This window comes from Tyto alba, unplaced genomic scaffold (assembly GCF_018691265.1).
Source record: "Tyto alba isolate M040663 unplaced genomic scaffold, T.alba_DEE_v4.0 Super-Scaffold_1, whole genome shotgun sequence".
Lineage (NCBI taxonomy): Eukaryota > Metazoa > Chordata > Aves > Strigiformes > Tytonidae > Tyto > Tyto alba.
In genome coordinates this window covers 1,282,830-1,304,823 of record NW_024881261.1, presented here as the reverse complement: position 1 = coordinate 1,304,823, position 21,994 = coordinate 1,282,830, and the positions used below count along the sequence as shown (strand labels likewise).

General features: G+C 43.3%; 1 protein-coding gene across 2 annotated transcripts in view; it reads right to left on the bottom strand.

Moving 5' to 3' along the window:
* Window positions 1–21,994, bottom strand: part of TCERG1L (transcription elongation regulator 1 like) — a 97,360-nt gene that overhangs the window by 5,977 nt on the left and 69,389 nt on the right. The window contains exons 8-11 of one of the 2 annotated variants that reach the window (XM_042791920.1): window positions 18,985–19,139; window positions 13,234–13,303; window positions 6,627–6,762; window positions 2,036–2,125 (exon numbers count right to left, since the gene is read on the bottom strand). In XM_042791920.1, coding sequence (XP_042647854.1) covers window positions 2,036–2,125; window positions 6,627–6,762; window positions 13,234–13,303; window positions 18,985–19,139 — 451 coding nt within the window. The remainder of the gene's footprint in view (window positions 1–2,035; window positions 2,126–6,626; window positions 6,763–13,233; window positions 13,304–18,984; window positions 19,140–21,994) is intronic. The other variant, XM_042791924.1, reaches the window with a different exon arrangement.

The window sequence follows — 21,994 nt, the reverse complement described above, 5'->3', positions numbered from 1 at the left end:
CTCTGTCAGCTTAAAACTGTCCCCCCTCGTTCTAACCCCACACCCCCTGACCCAGAGTCCGTCCCCCCCTCTCCTGCCCCCCCCTTTAAGCCCTGGGAGGCTGCTCGAAGGGCTCCCCGGAGCCTTCTCTTCTCCAGGCTGAACCCCCCCAACTCTCTCAGCCCGGCCCCCCAGGGGAGCTGCTCCAGCCCCCCCAGCATCTCCGTGGCCTCCTCTGGCCCCGCTCGAGCAGCTCCGTGTCCTTCTGCTGTTGGGGGCCCCCGAGCTGGCCCCAGCACTGCACATCACAGCAAAAACACTTTCCCTGCCCTTCCCAACCCATCTCCCTGAGCATGGAAAGAAGAAAACTGCAGTACAGCCAGCCATCCTCCGGCACTCCTTCCTTCCTTCCTCCCCTCCTTCCTTCCTTCATTCCTCACTTTCGTCGTGAGCCACTTTTCATCTCTAATCCCCTCCAATATAAATTCACTATTCAGGCCACACAGTCAGCATCAGTGAAGGTAAATGTTTTCATAAACCTGAATAAAATCTTCCACTAACTTGAGTTGCACTTCAGGAAGTATTTTAATTAAATCAGGCACCTACTCTTGTCTAACTTTTTTCTTAAACTACTTCTTGGAGGAAAATGAAACGGCAGAACTCATAATGAATGTCTAGAAATTTTAACTTCAATCTTAGTAGCTAAAATATAATATACACCTGGCATGTGGTCCCAAGCTTACTGGTTTTTTAACCCCATTTTGTAGAAGAGCAACCGATGATCACCACCTTCCACCTTAGCTCTGAGCCTGAATTCCTGTCACTCTCAGAGCCAACTTCTACCTGACTATGGGTTTCTACCTACAGGACTGCCAGCAACTTGCTTTCTATAACTCTTTCCTTAAGTATTAAATACATGTCACAAACGAGGACCCCCTCAGCAGTGCTTCAAGCACATTATATTATGTGTATTCGTGATATATTTTTATTCTATGATCTCCAAGGCTGATAAAATGAAAGAAACAATATATCTTGATTGACTCATCGAGGTCTAGGTTTTGTCCTTGCTGATTCCTTGAAAGAAATACAAAACTCCCTGCTTGGTCCCTTGTCTAGCAATATTTTCCATTCTAACAGTTTCTCTTGCATTTTCACTCCCGTATTTCCTTATTAATTTATTTCACTTTTTTCCTTGGGAAAGAAAATATTGGAAAGGGAGTAAATGAAGATGTATGTGCCCAGTCGCTCAGTAAATACCTACAGGAAGCTCTTGGGAGATTCACGAGACAATATGGGCCCCAGTGCGATGGAACAGGAATAAGTACATTTTTCATTGTGTTTATTTTAAAAATGGACAAGTCCATACTAAAAATTCTTCCTTCTCCAGGATGACAAAAGACTGGTAAGGAAGAGAAATAACTACAGAATAGAATTGTTCACCTTCTCTGCAACATCCTTGAGTCTCTCCTAAATTTTTTAGACTAATGTGAAGCCCCTCAGGTCCTTTTACATTCCTAGTGACAATTAATGCCCAAATAAAGAAGGCAGCAAAAAGTCCAGCTCCCTTTGCAGCTTTGCCAGAAAAACTAAACCCTTTCAAACAGACATCAGCATAGCCACAGTGCCCCATCTATTTATTGTCTAGCAGGTTTAGTTATTGCAAAATATAACAGTAAATACAGCGAAACTCCTAGGAAATATTCGAAGTAATAAAAATGAAGTAGTCTCTCTATAATATTTAAATAATCCAGAGTGGAAACATTGCCTTATGGCCATTTCCCTTTCTACAGACCAGTTTCCCAGACTCAGTAGAATTGTTCCTACAACCCAAGAACCTGCAGCTCGTCTCTATGTTCAAACTCACTCGTTACCACTTGCTTTGCAAAGGAGACAGCACTTTCTTATGAGCAGAGGCTAACTTCTGAGTCTCACTGAAAAACTTAAGGAAAATTTGTTTGTAATTCGTTTTATCGTACCAAGACAGTTACTCTGTTCCTAGGGTTAATTTGGGAGAGGTTTGCTGCCAGTCAGAAGCTATGCTGGAGGACATGCTCACCTGTTTACGTTCTTCTGAATTTAGTAGAAGGTAGCGTGGATCAAATACTATTTTGTGTAACTCTTTTTCCCATGTAGAAAATGCTGAGACCTGTGAAGCACACAAACACAGTTGCATTAAGGAATTTTAATAAAGATGTGAAAGAAGGAAATGTTCCAAGGTGAAGCAAAAGAGTAGTTCAGAAAGCTAATGAACTCTCTAAAGGATGCCTCAGAGCAGTTGGAAGCTGAATTTTAATCTGTGTCTGGCAATGCTCTGGTCGCCCCCACACCATTAGTATTGATTTGCTCTAGGACATCTCAGTGAGTATCTGGGAGACGCTCATTCCACATTTTTTTGACGGAAAGAATCTGTAGCAGAAAGGAAAATACCCATTTTATTATTCCCTTTGTATAACAGAAGCCTCAATTTCCATTTAAGCAATTATCTGAGCTTTAACTCCCTTCCTCTCCAAAACTTAAATTACAGCCGGAACGAGGCTGTCACCACACACACACACACGCTGACGGACTAATAGTGACCATCTTCAAAGCACCACGTTTTTGCAGTGAACGTGCCGCCTCCCTCCCACAGCACGGCTGTTGCTTCCCCTCCATTTCGGGGCTTCTCCCCCCTCCCCCTGAATCCAGCTCCCCGCCGCGGGACCGCTCGCGTTCCTGCAGCCACGCGCAATGAGGATGTCACGCTCCCACAGAGGTTCCTCCGCCGTCACCAAAAGTGGGCTGTAAGGTCCCCGCGAATCTGAGCAGGTCCCTCACGTCCCCTCGGCCCGGGGCTTCCACGAAGCGACCGTCTGGGAGCGTAGGACTGGAATCCCCAACCCGATTTCGGTACCTTGTGCAACATCACCGTTAATGAGTTTGTTACAGAAAACTCTGGAGTAACATAAAATATTCTAATCACTCCATCTAATTACAAAGAAGAGTAAATTCACTAAAAAAAAATAAGTATGTGAAGTATAATTAAAATAGAGTAATTAACACTCAAAGCAGGAGAGCTCTGAAGAAGCAAAGTGGGTTTAAATGGACTGGGTTTCCTCTTAGAGTGGTTAGAAATTGGAAAATTCAAAGTTGAGGGTGACTTTCCGGATGCGCAGTGATTCAGAGCTGCCTCCTCCAACCGTCGTCTTCTCGCAGCTTGTAGTTCACCTCCGGTCCCCACGTTGGGGGTTTTCCCCCTTCAGAAGGACCAGCAGCAGGAATCCTTCTGTTCAGGGCACCTTTTATACTCTCTCTCAGACATCAGCTTTATTCCCCATACAAAGGTCAGTTTGAACTCAAAGCTAGTTAATCTCAGGCTAATTTATCACGTAATCATTCCTATTTATGATTTTTTATTTAGTAACTATTACATTTCACATACTGCAGACATACACCTGAAATAAATGTTGGCTACTGATATTTATAATTTAGCTCTAGCTACACGTCATACCCAGTTCAGGATACTCATTTTGGAGCTCTGCAAATGCATATAAAATATTAATATTCTGACTAATCCCCCAGCTTGTATTGTATTGGGGTCTTCTTCCCTACTATGGGACATTCAACCAGGGATCAGGTGCACTGCAGGTGGTGGGGGTGGCATCTCTTCCCAGAATAAATAATGACTTCTGTGACTTGGTATCACCACAGACAAAAAGGAGAAGAGAAATCTGAGCTTGTAGCGGGTTTCCAGTTCTCAACTCCTGCTCTTAACCAGAGTGCAAAGTACAGGGAAAAAAACTCACAAAAATTCAATGTATTGAGCTTGAGCAGTATGTTTAGAAGTGAAAGGACATCTATCTGAGTAGCCTATGTTTTTTTTTAATTCACTATGGAAGCCCAGAAACAATGGTAGGTTGTGATTTTGGCTTTGACTAAAAGATTTATACGAACAGAAAGGTGAAGTTCCTGATCTTTTCAGCAGATGCATTTATCTTCTTCGGCAAAGGATTCCCAGCTTGCAGGAGACGTTGTTCAGGTGGGGAAGGATGCCCACCCCCGACGCAAGCTACCAAAGCAAAGACCAGCAAGAAGGATGGAGAGGCAAAGGGCTGAGAGGAGGCACGCGGGTCGGCAGTGGCAAGGACCACCCTGCGCCCCAGCTGGGAGCCCCCTCCCCGCTGCCTCCATTAAAAAATACTAAAAAGTGGGATTTCAGTGGCTCATCCTTCTAGAAAGGGGCTCTTTGGGTCCATCCGAAAAACAAGGCTGGGGGGAAGAAAAACCCAAACACCCCATTTATTTAAGGGGGTTTTTAATTATTCTTTAGGATAATACTGTGGCTGCAAGAATTGTTTTGGGACAGGAAGGGAAGGGGCGGGGCTAGGACCCCCTGAACCCCCTTTTTTACTCCCCAATATTAAGAAGGTAAAAACTTGAGAAAAAATACCATTTGGGATCCTTTAAAAATGTCTTGTTTCACTGTCAGCAACCCCTCAAAGGGAAGACTCTCCTAGAAATGCAGTGTAGAGAGTGGCTGTTCTGATGCTGTGGCTGTGAGGGAACCAGGAAGAGGATTGAATTTTCCCCTTTCCTTCAGGATTTTGTGAAAACTTTTATACTTCCAGGAGGATATCAGAGATTACATTTTTACATAGGAAAACTTGCCCCAGACTTAAGAATAGTGTCATTGTCTTGGAGCTACAGGAAAAAAATCAAATATATTTTTTAAATGTTACAATGAATATTCTTCTGTTGCTCTAATTTATGTAGGAAGATTCAGAACTGAGCTGAAGAACTCCATCTAGTTCAAGCTCTTTGTAATGCCATAAAATAACTTCTTCAGAAATAACAATATGATGAGAAAATGGCAGGAGACATTATTAAATAATCAGTTTTGAAGAACACTAACAGCCTCACTGCATTTCAAGCAATGCCAACCAGCTGGTGCTAACCAGCGGCTTGTCTGGACATTTGAATAATGCTCAGGGTAAAAGAAAAGTAACCAATTGTCTACGCATTTTTAAATAATAGCAAAACCAAACAGTAAACTTTCTGAATTTCTTATGAGCCAGCATGACTCTTTCGCTGGAAAAATTTGAGGAATCCTATTATAGAACACCTCTAATACTTTCAAATGTTGACTTATTGCACCCTGGCTTAAAATATGCCAGCAGAAGTCTTCAACCAGTATTCATTCATGGTACTTCTGCATTTCTTAAGCATAAATAGCAAAATGTATTAATAAAACAGGTCTGGCGTGGAGACAATTTACTGTTGAGCTTCTGAAGCTCTAATTATCTACCTTTAAAGTCTGCTGATTACTAGTGATAAATTTTATTGGCTTTTCTGCCTAACAACAGAGACGTTAGATTTTTTTTTTCTTTACAGAAATTGCATGAACTTCTCCATAATACATATTTGCAGAGTGTTGGAAGGAGGTACAAAATCTGCATACACTGCTGCATTATAGACAAATTCTCATTTGCAGAATTAGGACCTAAACCCGGTATGCTTATTAATTCCATTCACGCTCAAAATCATCAGTTTTCTGGAAGAAGGGACACTGTGAGATGAGCTTTTGTGGACATGATTTTATATTTATAAATAACTGTATCCAAAATTCCTCCTATCAACAGTAATCTTTATGCGGCCAGTTTCTGAGTGCTACCATGGAAAACAAAAATCAGGCTGAAGCTCTTTACAGAATCAGTCACTGGATGCTATTACGCAATCTGTAATTCATATTTCACCATTGGTCATGAGGCTCATAGCACTGATGGGTTCTGTCTGCAAATGGAATTTATGCTCCATCTATCGACTCATAATCTTGATTAGGTCATGGTCAAACGGCTGCAATAACTCGGAGCCCTCCCGTAACCTGTACACCAGGTCTGTGCTGGCCTGGGCACGGGAGGCAACGATGCTCATCTCGGCTGCCTGCGGAGGGGCCACCTCTTCTTGTCCCCCATCAGCCCAAAGCCCCAAGCATCCCACGCTCCTGAACCTCAGCCTCAGCTGGAACCACCAGGTCTTCCCAAGGAAGTCCAAGGGCAGTCAGGAAGGCCCAGAGAAAAGAGCAGGCTTTCTTAACCCTCCCGAGACTCCAGTATGTCCTTTCCTAACAGACTGGGCAGAGTTCAGATGGCCAGTAAGTGAATTTGGTTTCCCACTGCTGGGATCGCTGCAGTTTGCAGTGATGAAACCTCTGCCGTGATGAAAAATAAAAATCAAAGAGCTAGCCAGGAACGCTTCTGAGCCTGGTGCTGTCTTTCAGGTGATATACAACACATCTTTCATCCTTTGTTCATCGTATAATGAAGACTTCTGGGGTCCGTGCGGGACCCCCTGAATGGCGTGTGGCTATGGTCCCCATGCCCTGCTGAGACACTGGTCTGCACTGGAGGAGCTGCCACCTCTGGTTAGCTTGGGGTCTGCCTAGAGGAGTTTGTTTGGAACAGCATCTGCTGAAGTTCCACACAGCCAGAAGAAAAGTCAAAGTACAACAGAGCCTACACGGTGAATAGACAGAAAAACCCCTCTCGACAATTATTCCTTTGACTGCTGAGTCATAGTTGTGATATGATTCCTGCAGTGGTCCTAAATGATGTCCTAATTCTTATAAATTTTCATAAACAAGGAACGTCAAGGAAAGCACGTGCATTTCTTACCCCTCTCTCCAGAAGCATGTCTCGGAAATGAGTGATGCGCTCTTCTAGGGGAGGCGTGATCTGAGGTGCTGATGTCTCCTCATTTTTCTCCTCCCTTTCAGCCTTCCCCTGGTCAGCATCTTGGGAATCTTCTGTTCTTTAACAAGGTAAGATAGAAAATAATTCAGTAACCACCAACTCGGGAGGGGATTTTTAACCCTATCTAGAAACTCCTCCGGGTTGGCAGGACCTCCTCGCGTGCACGGGGCAGCCCGGGTGCAGACACTGGCACCTGAGAAGTGACCCAAACTTGCATTATTAAAGCGTGGCCTGCCAAGAGACCTCTGACAGCTCGTTATGGGGAAGGATGGTCTAGCAGTGTGATCAAAGAGGAACTCAGCAGCGAAATACTACGCTATATTTCAAGCTACAGAAAAGTGACAGCTTTATATAAAATTTGTCAAGGAGTGGAGACTTTAAAGGAGTGACTGAAGAGACTCATCTTGGTTTATTTTCCTTTCCTCTGTTTTCGTGCCCCCAAACCTCAAAGCCAACACGAATCTCTATTTTATGTTCTCATGCACCCCACAAGCTCCCTCCTAAGGGAAGCGATCTGGCAGCGCGTCGCATGCACAAACCTGCCAATAAAGCACCAGGGAACGACCTGCCCTTTGTCAGTGCCAGAAGGTCTGTATTTATCCTGACAGCCTTTTTCCAAGATTGCATCTGATTGGAATAAATAGGTGTTTCTGAGAAAATACTTACAGCTTATTGCCTGAGTCCCTTTGCCTACAAGACCCCCTGGATAAAGGCACGTATGTAGCACTGCTGTGCTCATTTCGGGGAAAAAACAGTTTACTGCAAGTTGCAGCCATAAAGTAGCAGCAGCACAAGAGTGATGCTCTCCTCAGGTACAATCCTACATCATTGCTGTCATCACTGGAGCTGAACTGTTTCACACCAGATAAATATCTGCATAATTTTATCAGAGATAGAGACCATTAACACTGCACTCTCACAGCGCTGAAAGGAAACACCTATTTCCCCGCTGTTTGGAGGGCTGAAGATTTGCCCCCATGGGCCCTCAGCATCTGTGAGGAGGGGTTAATTAGATGGGAACCTCAAAGGTAGGAAGGAGTCTGCTCCAGGAGGGTGATGGGATTTGAGATGGGGATACGCAACTCCTGACATCATCAAATCACACACTGGTTTGGGTTGGAAAGGACCTTAAAGATCATCCAGTCCCAACCCCCTCCCATGGGCAGGGAGATTTTCCACTTCAGAGAAGTTGGCCAGCTCAGACCTCGAAATCAGACTTGTGTTCTGGGTCCATCCTGCTGCTTCTTTAATGCTTTGGGCAATAAATGGGTTCAGTACAAATTAAGGCTCTTCCTGGAAAGATCAGGAGTCTTACAACGATCACAAGGTTCAAGTGAGGATAGTGAAAGTAAAGCGTTTTGCTTTTTAGCCTTCTACTAGGCATGACTGCGTTTTCTACTGTTGCAATTTTCACCACTACAGAAGAATACTTAGTTTGAAAATTCAACAGGAAAACATTTTATTTATTTCCAAGCAAATGAACTAGATCAGTCTGTAATTTGACTTCTAGCGTATTATCTTGCTTCTACAAATAATTACATTACACTGACATTTATCCTAAAATGATGCTGTATTACTAATGATTTGAGAGATAGCAAATTGGTGTTGTTCACAGAATGACAGCGACTTTTATATCGTAATAGCAAATTTTACTCTGCGACATGATCCATGAAAGACCTAATACAATTTCTAGTACAAAGAGCTTTTTCAAGCCAACACTGAGACATACAGTGGGCGACTCCATCAGCCAAGCACCAGGAGAGCCCTTCTTTCCTTCCGTCCTCCTTACACAATCGAATAGGATGCTGCAAACCACGTGGACTTTTTTTCTCACGTCAAAAATGACAGTAAAGAATAAAATTTTCTTAGGAAATAATATGATAATCCACACAACAATGTGACTTCCCACTCAGATGGACAGATATTGGCAGCCTACTAGCACAAATTTGGCAGCCTGCAAATCTGTTTTTGTATAACCATGACACCCACTGAAGAGAGAATAGGCAATGGGCACACACTGAAATACAGATAAATCCATCTCATTATTAGGAAAAGCTTTTTTATTGACGCTGGCTGGACACTGGGGCATCCTGGGAGATGCTCAACCCCCCCGGCCAAGTGCCTGAGCAACCTGCTGGGAGCAGGTGGGACAGAGACACCACCACCACCCCCCCCCCCAACCCTTCTGTCATTCTGTGAAGAAACCCCAGAAAACCTAAGTTTCTCCAAAGGTTGTTTTTCTTTTGTAGAGAGTACAATCAGAGCATTACCTGAGTAAGAATTTTACTTCAGTATTTTTAAGCACTTTCATTATACCCCGAGGATATGTAAATAAAAATGTAAAAAACCCGTGCAGATGTAAGTTCTGGATGGATGCATTGGACAGAGGTTGTGCAAATGTCCGCAAGAGAAAGCAAGGAGTCCTGCTGCCTTCTGCAGCCAGCCTCGGGTCAGGTCCTCTGCTAGCTCCATCACCCAAGCAAACAGTGGGAGAAGCGAAATAGCAGATCTGTTCTTACCTGACACCCTGCAAGCGTGTAACACCTCCTTTTTAAGATATCCTTAACCAAGAAAAAATGTTGATGCTGCACAAATAAGTGGATAATGGCTGTGCAGGGGTAAAAACAGGGCTTGTTTCCCGTTCTGCTGCAGATGTCAGGTGCAGGGCTGTGAATGCCCAGCTACAACCTGCCTTTCGCTCGCGGCGCAGCTCTGCCCAGGGCGCAGGGTGCCAGCTGTGGGAAAACGCTCACTGTCATCATATGCGGTCATTAATGTGGATATGACAACAATAGAAAGAGTTCTGCTGTCTGTCTGTCCCCGTTTTGGCTGGAATAGAGCTAACTGGGGCTTTTTTTCCTTCCTTTCAAGTAGCCAGAATAGCGCTGTGGTTTGGATTCAGTATGAGATTTGGTAGGATAAGAATGTTGGTAAAGCACTGATGGTTTTAGTTGTTAAGAAATCAAGGATTTCTCAACATCTCATGTCCTGCTAGTGTGCAGGTACACAAGAAGCTGGGGAGGAGCACAGCCAAAACAACGGACCCCAACTGGCCATATCATACATACAACATCATGCTTGGTGCATAGATAAGGGTTGATCAGGAAGCTCACTTGGGTTTTTGGGATGGTGGTTTCAGGATTCTCTCTTCTCTGGGACCACTAGCCAGGAACGGGCTGGGAATCAGTCAGCAGGTGGCGAGCAATCACATTGTGCAATACTCATCTGTATTTTCTATTATTACTATTATAATTATTATTTTAATTTTATTTTATTTCAATTATTACCTTGTTTTCGTCTCAACCTACAAGTCCCCTTACCCCTCCACTCCAGGATGGGGCAGGGTGAGTGAGTGGCTGGGTGGTGTTTGGCTGCTGCCTGGGTTTAAACTGCGACAGCGTCCAGCACCAACAGGCAAATCTGTTTAGTTTTTTCGTACAGAGAAATCTTTTTTTTCACCTCTGGATTCAGCCCAGAGCGAGCAGCACTTTGTCCATTCTGAAGTAAAATAAATCAGAGGAAACAGAGAGTCAGACTTGGAACTCACACGTGCAGTTTGGAAGATGAAAAGCTGGTGATGTGTATCCTCTTATCCAGAAGTCGGAGCTTAACCAGAACTTTAGTAGACTCTACATCTTAAGAATTCCTTTTTTGCTGTTTATGGCATGGAATAACACAGCTGCTTTTCTTACAAGGAATTACAGGCCGCGGTTTTGAAATCAGTTCTGCTTTTGGCTGACTAATCCAGACACACACAGATGTAGGCGACTGAGACCCACAGCACTCAGAAACAATAATACCAGTTCCAAAACACCACTGGCAGCAGCAATTTTGACTGCTGTGCAAACAACCATCACTAGGGCTCAGCTGCAGAGATGGGGGGTTGCCCACCGCAGTGGATACCCAGCTGGGACAGCAGCACACAATCTCTGGTGGGATGTCTCAATCCTATTAATGAAAACAATCTTAGTATAGCAAACAAGTTCATACGTGATTTTCATCCCGAGGATAACTAAATTCTCCTTTGAAATGAAAATCCTACAGTATTTCACTTCTTTATGTCATGAACTGTTAGCTATAGTCTAATATTAATACATTTAAACAAGTACTTAGACTGCATTTCTTTAGTAAAAGGTCAGTATTTTAAAGGTTCATCCATGAACCTCTATATTCTGCCATTGTTTCAAGGTACGAAGCAAAATGTCAGGAAATCTTCACATGTTATAAAAAGAGAATTTAAAATTCAAACCAGCTGTAGAAATCATGTAGTAGTTTGGGGAAGCATGTTCTGCTGACAGAAAAATGAACACTTTATGGCTTTTTGGTGACAGGTCAAACTTCTGGAGAATGAGGATCATCACAACGAAGTCTGAGAAAAGGCCAAATCTCACTGGTTTCTTATGTGAACGTTGCCCTTGACTTTCATAGGACTAATTGCCTCTGAGAATTGGTTCCTCCTCATCTAAAGATTTATTTTAAAAGTTAAACAAAGGTAGAACTTAAGATAGGGTTCTCAGAGCTTTGAATATCCTCTCAATTAATATCCTGCCATAAATCTCAGGTATGATAAAAGCTATATTATATTTATTAGCCCATAGAAACATATATCACAATATAAAAACACATGATGACATCAACAGCGGGTGATATACACTCATTACGACGTGTTATTTGATTTTTTTGTGCCATACGGTCACAGCTGAGAGGAGGTTTTTGTTCCCTCTGACCCAAAGGACCTTTTCCAGACCCAAAGCATGCCTCCCCCGCCCCCGGCACGCTCTTTTCGGCGCACAGTGCCTTCGCAGCGCCGGCGGTCGCCGCAGCCACCGCGCCGGGGCACGATCGCGCCTCTACCTGGACGGCTGCACGATTTACGCTTCTGCCTGGAGGTATATGGAGCTACGTACGTATAAATATACACCACAAGGAAGATACTACTATGCTCTGAGGCAGGAGAGTCACGCAGCAACTCTGTGATGGGCCGAGACTGCCCAGCCCGGACTGTATTTTCCTATTTGCTCTGGGGAGAAAAATGCGTACGTGAAAACGTATTTCTGCAAGTAAATAAAAATAATAAAAGAGAAATTCTGCAAATATATAAAAAGTTGGTCTATATTTGGGTCTTAACAATTTTGACAATGTCCTTTTGAGCATAAAGAAAATAACCCAGAGTTAGTCTTTCAAGAGTGAGTAAGTCATGGAACTCCAGTGAAGATGAGACAATATTCCTCGTTCTCAAGCAGGCAGTGAAAGAGGCACTGCCTGACCTTCCGACACAGCGCACAGTAAGCCCAAGCCTACTTTGATACAGGGATCTTTGAATAAATGCAATTTTCTGGAGCTTATGAACAAGCTTCTGGAGTTTTAAGATTCCATTTCTGTACCTTAATGGAAAGACGATTTCACATTTTCTCAACTAATCGCTGAAGTGAAGCACCTTAATAGCACATGGAAAATATCTGCTTCTATACAGAGGTCATAGCAGTGGCCCATCATTGTCAGGCCCACTGATGCCAATAAAAGTATTCTTAAATATAGTATACTAAATATAAGCTTTTATACTGTTTATGAATACTAAATACTATGTGAAGAATAAAAGTACGTATTTAGTATATATAAAGTACAAATAAACTCTTTTATACCAAGCATTAAATGCTTAAATAGTCTGAGTATTCAGCTCGGGAGTATCTGATTCTTCCTTCATAATAAATGAGTCTTAATGAGGTCAAAAGAACCACACAGTGTAGTAGGTGGTAAGAATGGCAATGTAAGAGAGAATAGAATTATCTTCAATATATTCATTTGGAAAATATAGAAATTTGTTGTGATTACTCCTCACAATGCGCTCAAAAATATAACACACTATCTATGCAGATTTATTTCACAGATTTATTTTTTCAGTGGTCCAAACCAGTATCTTAATCACAGCCAGTCCGCATGAACAACTAACGCTATATGCAGTTACTGGCCAAAGGTTAAATAGAACGAAATGTCTCTATGGTACTCCTTAAAACAAAGCTGTTTACTTCACTTTCTTGTTGTTTTGGTAAAGGGTGAGGGAATTGCTTATTTGGCACATGGGTTTTTCTCCTGTTACTACATGAGAATTTGAAACACACATAGAAATAAAGGTCAAATAAAAGCACAATAACAGAAATACCTCCGGATATTTCTGAGCTGGTAGCCTGGAAACCCTGACACCAGTGGAAAAAAAAAAAAAAAAAAAATCTGCTTCACTTCAGTGAAGATAAAGCTTTTATCCAATGTCTGAAATAACTACATATCCTCACAGCCTTTTATAAATCATTTCAAAGTAAGAGTTACTCAGACAAAAACGGATGATGTTCATGGGAAACAGAGGTTGTAGAGATGGAGTTTGATGAAGATTGGATACCTTAGGAATGACTCTCGTAACTTATTGGCTTAGTTATCCACACAAAAGAAAAGAATTGTATTTCTCTTTGCACTTATTTGTACCAGACGTTAGCTTCCCAACATTACATACAGATAAGTAAACTGTAGAACTTACTTATTTCTCTTAGTTTTGATGCTAAGATCATCATTTTCATCCCCTGGACAAGAACTAACACATTTATCTGCTAAAAAGAAATAAATAGGTATTAGATTTGAACTAGATAAACAGGAATACAAATTCCTAAGATTAACTTTTCATTTCTTGAGTTTTGGCCACTGCTCAGGTATTTACCATCTTTCACTCTCCACAGAGTGTTTTAAAAATCACACATATTTCATCAGATCCTCAGAAGCACCTTCATCCAAATGAAAGAGACAGCAATAAACCCGACCGCTTTCACTCCAAAAAATTGCTCATTGTTCACATTGTGAAGAAAATTGTTCGTTGTTCATTGTGACATGATTTTATTTAAATCTTGTTATTGTTTCACCTGATACTCCCTCCTCCCCTCCCCTAAACATACAACTACAAAGGCATTTCCACAAAATTGTTTCAGTCCTCACAGCTTGAAGGATTCAATAGTGCTAACTCGCACCAGAACCTCCCTCCTTAGCCCATTTCTCTTTCTTATATAAGCAAATATATTGCTGCTTTTCCAGAAATTCAACCTCCAGTATAGCAAGGCTATGGAGATACCAACAACCTCCACACTCCTGATGTTGCCGAGTAACTCCAAGGCAACTCCTGCTTTGGCCTGGACACTCATCCTTGAAGGACTCTGAGGTTGCATCGTCACTCATAAGAAACGTGAAGCACATGCAACAGATACTTATTTCTGGAATCTAAATTTCCTTTTTGTGTATACAAACTAAAGTTTTCATCAGCAATAAAATGGACAGACCACCAGAAATCATGTCCATCCAGTGCCTGGTTGTGCTGAGGACTCTTCAGTAGTTCACCATCAATTAGTTGAGAAATATAAAAATCAAACTGTATGTGGTTAGCTTGGGAATACCAGAAACACCAAACCTCAGCCTTTTTTGTATGATAATGAAGACATGCCTTGCTATTTAGGAAACGATGAAAAAAGAAATTAAAAATAAATATAAAATTGAACTTAGGTTATGGAGATAAAAGGCTTGAATAGCTTGATAGGGTGAGATCTGATCTCACAGAAATCAGATGAAACTCCAAGATATCTGCTAGAAAATGGGTCCGCTCTTTGTATCATTGAAACTAACAGAAATTTGGCCACTTATTTCAAGTTTCAATTTAAGAATCTTGTTCTTATCTCATTTTGTTTCCCTATTTTAGGGAAATTACATGCTTATTAGTGTACTTTCATCAAATGTCACCTGTTATTTATATTAAGAGCTTGAACAAAGCACACACTAAATCACTGGAAAAGGAGCAATAAAAAACTAACAGCTGCTCTAACACTGCAGTGTGGGAAGACCAGGAACAGAGACCACGTGAGGAGGAAATACACAGCAGGGGTAAATGGATGCTTTACTAACTAGAACTTAAAATGATAATAAGGAGAAATGAATGGCATTCCAAACTAAGGGGAGTTTGATCTCAACATTCCTGACAGTATACAAGCATTATGAATACATAGGTGAATTTAATAATGTTTTAAATAAACATAAATTCACTGCAACTACTGCATCTTCTTGATAAATTCTACTTTGGGACACCCAATTAAACATACAAAGAAATACGAAAACCAGCCTGTAAACTCAGAAGGTGGAATGTAATTCAACAGAGATATTATAAAGCTATTAATCAGGAGCTGAACAGCCTGCGGAGGCAGCGGTGGTCTTAACTTTAATGAATTCTGAAGGTAATAACGTGAAATGACAGAGCACTTGGTGGTGCTTTCCAAGAGAGCTGAAGGCGGCTGGGGAAGCACAATCCTGTTCCTATCAAATTTCACGACTGTTACAGAAAAGCAAAGGGAAAGCCATGCCCAGGGGGGCACCTCCTGCGCTTGTCCCACGCACGGGCAGCCCTTCCAGAGCCGGCCAGAGGCCGGACACCGTCCTACGCTCAGACATTGCATCTCCTGACGGGATGTACTTTTAATAAAGCGAGCGAGTGGTGCCAAGTGCGGCCCACACCGCGAGCCTTTCCCGTGAGACATTCCCATGGGACGAGAGCAAACTCGCTGGTGACGACAAACGACTGTGTGATGTTCTCCGGCTACTTGAAGACGAACACAAATTTGAAGTCACCTTATGACAAGACCTTTCATAGGTTTCTGAAAAGGATATGAAATTTTTAAATTTTGCTGTGAAGCATGTGAACCGGGCATTTATAAAACCAGATCTTAGCTACCACAGAGCCTTCAGGTAAAAGAAATGTGATACAATACACCCTGATTCCAGAGTTCACGTCCATCTGCTGGTTCCTGACCCAGCTCGGGGTCTCCCAGAGCAATGAGAGCCTCCCCAGGGGAGGGACATCTGCACGAGTGACTGCTGTCGTTACACTGTCTTGGATAAATGGGACAAGATTAGAGTCAGCATCATCACTTAAAATTTCAGTGCGATGGAAAGCTCAGTAAAACGTGACAAATGGTATCTGTACTCTCACTCAGGAACCTACTGAATCACAACGCATCGCTGGACCTCTGGTAAGATTATAAACTGACTCTGAAAGGGAAGAGAGGCAGCCGAGCACAAAATCTAATAATTGATTTAAAGCTTTGAGGAAGAATATTACTTGACAGTAATCTTTCCATGAAATCATGAAGTGGAGCACTGCCCCAATCGGATGGTCTATCAAGCTTAGTGTTGATTAATTAAATCATTCAGCTAATCCCAGCCATGTCATGAATTCCGGTTCATTATCCAGAACAAAGAGGAAATGCTGGCATTCAGCAGGTGAGTTAAAGCATTGTTAATCCACTGGCCACAGGCAAAAATCTGATTTGCAATTATATAAAGAGACCTGGCACCCAGGTACCGCACGGAAGCCCAGGAGCTTAGCCATGCTCCTTGCAAGGACCATGCAGCATATTTTTGTCTGAATGCTAAAAGGTCCAAAATATTTGTGGGGACAGAGTAAACTATATCAGAACTGATTCTGAAAAGGGATCATACCAAGTATGAATGAACAGGCCATTTTCAGTAGTCAGAATGTCAGATTTTAATTAGCTGAAAATATAACTTCCTCAGCCTAAACTTCCAGACAAACCGGTTGAGCAGGTGGAGGAATAGGACTAGATAAAAATGTTTTTCTCTACTGCAATAAGACAGAAAAATTTAAAGGAATTTTTGAGGGGAAATATGGATGCTGTGGGTTAGCCCGTGACCATACTGGGACAGAGGAGTAAAGACAATCGGAGACAAGACAAGAGAGCCGTCACCGGAGGATGTTTCATGCTGGGGTTGGACAGCCCCGACTTGGGACCATGGAAGAGCAAGGTGTGAAAGTCCTGGGAACACCATCTCCATCCTGGCCCCGCGGCTGGGAGGCAACGGGTGTCCCCCCCCGGGTGACATCCCCGTCGGCAGCTGCGCCGCCCCATCCCGCAGGGTGGCCTGTGGGAGACACCCGTAAAGAGCCCCAACACCTTCATAAATCCCCCTGAGAACTCATACTTTGCGGAGGTGGAGTAATTGATAAATGAGTAATTTTTCACTTATGCCTCAATTATAATTGCACTTGATCTTTCAGCAGAGCGATGCATAGATAACCTATAGCACCCCATGAATAACTATGCTTGCCAACTTTTTTTGTGGCTTTGATTTAAAAATTCTAATTAAAACTCAGCAGCAGCAACTAAGCTAAATAAATTTGGCAACCATTGTTGCAAACACACAGCTCATTTGTGTTATTTATTTACTCGAGATTACAAGCTAAGAGAAATGGTAACAAATAATTCCTTTCACCTCAGCAGCTAATATATACTAATTATAACCTGACTGTCTCAAATACTGAGCAACCGCAAGTCCCCATTATATCAAGGAAGATTAAGACTATTAGCAACAATGAAAACCATGGTCATAAAGAAACTGGTGCATGAATCACATCTTGGTGGTACATAGAGATAATAAATAAAAAGGATGGAACACACAGCAAAAAAAAAATAGATTTTTGAAGTGGCATATATGACTTTAGACTCTTCTCATTAATTAATTACAGACCATGAATAATGACCCCCGGTTTTGTCTTTGGCCATCATTCACTCCCCCTTGTCAGTAATTAACTGATCTGTCAATATATATTTTGTAACAGAAAACACATGCTATATTTTTCTCCCGAAGAATTAACTTCAACACATATGCTTTGGAATTATTAGATATACCGCTAAAGTTATTCAAGCCATATACAAAAGTGATATATATACAAGCACCTGACGATTGAAATTTATACTGAAAAATGTAATGACATTCTATGTTGATAAGGACTAGATTCATAGAAAACCATTCTTCGGAGCTTTTTTTTCGCAAACTTCTGCTAATACCGATAACATAAATCCTGGTTATCACTCACTTTTATCTACCTGTTTGTGGCCTGTTCCAAGGCCACAAACACACACCCACAGCCCCTGTTCTGCAGCAGTTAACTGGGAGCTGTGCCTGGGGACCAGAGCGTGCCTGGCAGTCCCCGATGGCCTGGCATAAACAGGCAGGTGACTCCGCCAAGACTTTTAGTTATAAAACACTACACTTCAATAGAATGACAAACGTCTCGGTTTTTTTCCCCGCTCCATTTTTCTAGACCTCAGCACTAAAGAACAAGCATCAGCTGAAGGAGGCTCTCCACTGAAACTGCAATAAAGCAAAATATTCCAGAATTACAAGCAGCTAATCCAGACAAGAAGCGTTTCAAACGACTGCCATGCATCTCGATGTCCTCCCAGTAACGGCAGGTCTTCCTGGCACCACTCCCACGAGAAAACCAAGGGAAAGAGTCAGGGAATAAAAGGAGCAGTGACACGGCACGGAGCAGCTCCCAGGAACAGGGAGTCCACAAAAACTGGTGGAACATAATTTTTGGAGAGGAATGTGGTGGAACGTACCATGGAGCCACTGCTGCCCTGGTAAGCACGGGCTGGCATGCTGGGCTGCTCCTGGACTGCTCACCCGCACGGACACAACCTGGACCGAAGAGCTCAGGGATGGAGAGCAGAAAAAAAGACAGCACGGCGAGGAGCGTGGGGTGGGCAAGGCAGGCGGGGAAACCGCCTCTGCAAACTGGCCATCCTGGGGGGGACCGGCGAGCAAACCCCTTGGATCCCTGGCAAGCCAAGGGGCGGCTTTTCAGCTGTATTTTGAACCACCTAGCACGTGTTCCTGCAGATCAGCCTGGTTCTCTGCAGCCACGACTCTCCCCGCAGGAACCCGCAGTGTTTAGCAGGGGACTGGCAGAGTCACGTTTCGATGGAAGCACCCACATTTCCACCAAACCTTTGAGCACTCATTAGAGATTTACTACTGGGATTTTTCTATTCCTTTCTGCAACTTGGTTGGATAATCATTAGCTAGGGAGTATCTGCTTTTGTGGAACAGGTGAATAATGCACTGGTAACGTATTCCTAACATACATCTTGGAACTAAGTGTAATAAAACATAAAGACAGCATCTTCTGAGATGTATTTTACGCATCAAAGATTCATCCAGTGGAAGAAGCTTCTTCATTGCCAATAAAGAAACGATCTCTCCCCCAGCTCAGCATTTCAGTAAAAATACAGATTTTGCAACAAACATCAATTTTAACACAATGCTTTGCATGAAATCTCAAAAGGAAAACCATTCTAATTACGGTTATCAAACTTTCACTGAACGTATTTAGAAACCAAGTTTCATCTGATATTTGAATTTAAATAGAGGCAAATAATCACAGGGCTTTAGTTACTTGCTGCAGCTTCCAGCTTGCGCTTGTGAGGAGGATCCTCGATGATCCGGTTTATGTCGCCGCGGTGCTTCAGGTCCACCGGCTTCTCCCAGACTGACAGCTGCATTGTAGGGTTGAAGAAGAAGACCCGGTCATCTCCAGTCCAGACTACACACCTATTCCAAGTGATAAACTATGCTTAGATGACGTCAGATACACCCACAGACAAGAAAATACCCTGCAGCTGGCTCCTGGCAGAGCTGTTTGGAGCACATGGGTGAGGCTCCTCTCTGCTGCCAGCCCACGCCAGTCACCTCGCAGGGAGAAACTCTCTCCACACCAACGAAATGTCAGAGAAATGGTCTAAACACCCCCAGGAAGCAGTAGGTGAAATATGATGTAAGAGGAAAAAAAAAAAAACAGCAACAAAAAAAAACAGGCGAGGAGGAATGCTGTGGTGCTCACAGCCAGAGAAACCATAGGAAAAGAAATATGTTTGTTTTAAAGCTGTGGCTGAGAGCAGCAAGAGGCAGAAGCCTTGGCAGCGGGGCTGGGTGGCCACAGCCTCGGTGGCCACGGGCTGGGGCTGTGCCTGCTGCTGGCACGTGGCCGTGGGAGCCTTATCAGCTGTGCTGGTGGGAGGAGGTGCAACCAGGGCATCCCCACAGCATCCCTACAGCATCCCCAGGGCATCCCCAGGGCATCCCCAGGGCATCCCCCAGGCATCCCCACGGCACCCCCACAGCATCCCCAGGGCATCTCCACGGCATCCCCACGGCATCCCCATCAGCTCCCGCCGTGCTCTGTGCTGGACAGGTACAACCAGCCACTGTGGAAATCTGCCACAAAGGTTTAGGCTGATTTTCCCAGGCTCTGGTTCAAAATTAAAAAACATGACCAAGTCACTGCTGTGAAAACCACAGTTTCTTGACTTGGTTGGTTTAAATATCCATGACACCGGTTCAACTTTTTGCCCTGACATTCATTTTATATCAGCTAAAATTATATGAAAATAAGTATTGCACCATCGTTAACCGACATTCAAAAAGTTCAAGTCTGACTTCGCTGAATCTGCATGTAATAAACAGAATATCAGTCTCAAGCCCACACTTTCTGAATCGCATAGAAAACTGACAATCATATACACACTCCAACTTCCTCATGCACACAGACGTACACACTTATAATGGGGAAATGTCTGTCTCTCTGAAGCATAAATATCTGGAAGTATCATTGGAAGTTCTGCTGATAAACTGTTATAAAAGCAGGGAACAGAAATGGTTTTAAAAAGAGGTCTGGTCTGGGTAAAAGACTGCAAATATGAAAAATGCTCCATCGCTGCAAAGTACTGTAATAAGATAATCCAACATACTCTGTAGCTCCACACCCCCCACGCTCCACGGGCAGCCCGGAAGGATGGGAGAAAATCTTGGCATTTAGGTGAAGAGCACAGAAAGAGCTGATTAATTTAGATAGGTTAGTGTTATCCTTTTATAAATATTAGGATTACGGTCAGGACAAGGCCCAGTCCTGGCCAGGAGTACCTGCCCCTCACTGTAATTTCTTTCACTGGCAAACAGCGTGCCAGGGTTTGAGCCACCTGGGGAAATAATCTCAAACGACGGTAGACCTGAGGCCAGCACCTTGTCGGGGATGTGCGATGCTACCGTGTGCACGGGGGACTGCCGAAGCGGCTCTCTGCCAGAGATCACAAACCTGGGGATGGGGGGTGGAAAGGTGGGGGCTGCCTCTGCCAGCACGCTGCTGAGCCCACTGCTCCTCTGGCCACGCACACGGACGGGGATGGTGCTCACTACATGCTGAGTAGCGCCAGGTCTCGCGTGCCATCACCCCAGGTTAGAAACTCTGGGGTCCCTCGTGACACCTCTCCGCTTTTCCAAGACTAATCTAATTTGACATTTAATTTAAAATTAATGTCCCTTTCCCCATGTAACACGTCACCTGTTCCTCTTTGGTATAATAACGGTTTCAATTATCCACAGGGGACACATGATATTTTGTTTCAGTCACACAACATAAACTGGAAATGCAGATATTGTTATGCTCATGTTTCCGTTTAGAAAATTGTAATTTAAGAATGAATAAGGGCACAAGATGATGCTATTAGTGTTGGATTTTTTTTTTTTTTTATTTATTTCATAAGGTAGTTAAGGCTTAGTAACATGTGTGAAGATTATTCTGCCATTAAAAGTTATGGTCTAGCTACTTCTGATAGGCGCCTGGTGATGCCACATCAACCATCAGTCCTGCAGAAGCAGGAAGCCAACATACAGGTGGGGAGCGGTCGAAGTAAATTCAGAATTTGTTGACTTTGTATTTCATATCTGGTCTCAACCTACCAGAAAAAAATGTAAATTGTGATTGAAGCACCCTACAGGCATGCTCCATGTTCCATAACGAGCCAGGGGGCAGGAGAGTCGTTAGCACCTCAGAACACGGGACAACTGTCAGCGTGAGGACTCCACCCCCTCCCTCTGGTCCCAAGGACTGGACCTGGATGTCTTTTCTCATACCCAGAGTACTCACTGGGTCACTAAACAGTCCTCTGGGAACCCAGAAATGTAAGGTTTCTCCTTAGAGATTCAAATATCACAAGTTTGGATCTGAGTGGTGCACTTCAGAGGGGGTACCGGCTGCCCCTTCCCCACTCAGCAAATACTCTGCAGAAAAGGGGGTGCTGTGACATCCTTCTGGGGGTACCACTGGATATGGCTCTGAAACTGTAGCCTGCTGATGGCAGTGCTGGACTCAAAGGGTTCCTCTGCACTACACCATAGAGTAGCAACTGTCAGGAAGAGAAATGATTGACGTTAATCACATATTTATGATGTTGAGATTAAGCAGGACATCGGACTGTGCTTACCACGCTGGTCTGCAAAATGGCACAATATACTAACAAATAATGGTTGATACCTACACAGAGTGCCATAGCCAGGGATCCCACAGGTGACAGCCACTAAGTATAAACTAATTATTATATGGGTAAAGGAGATAAAAAGTCCTTCTAGAG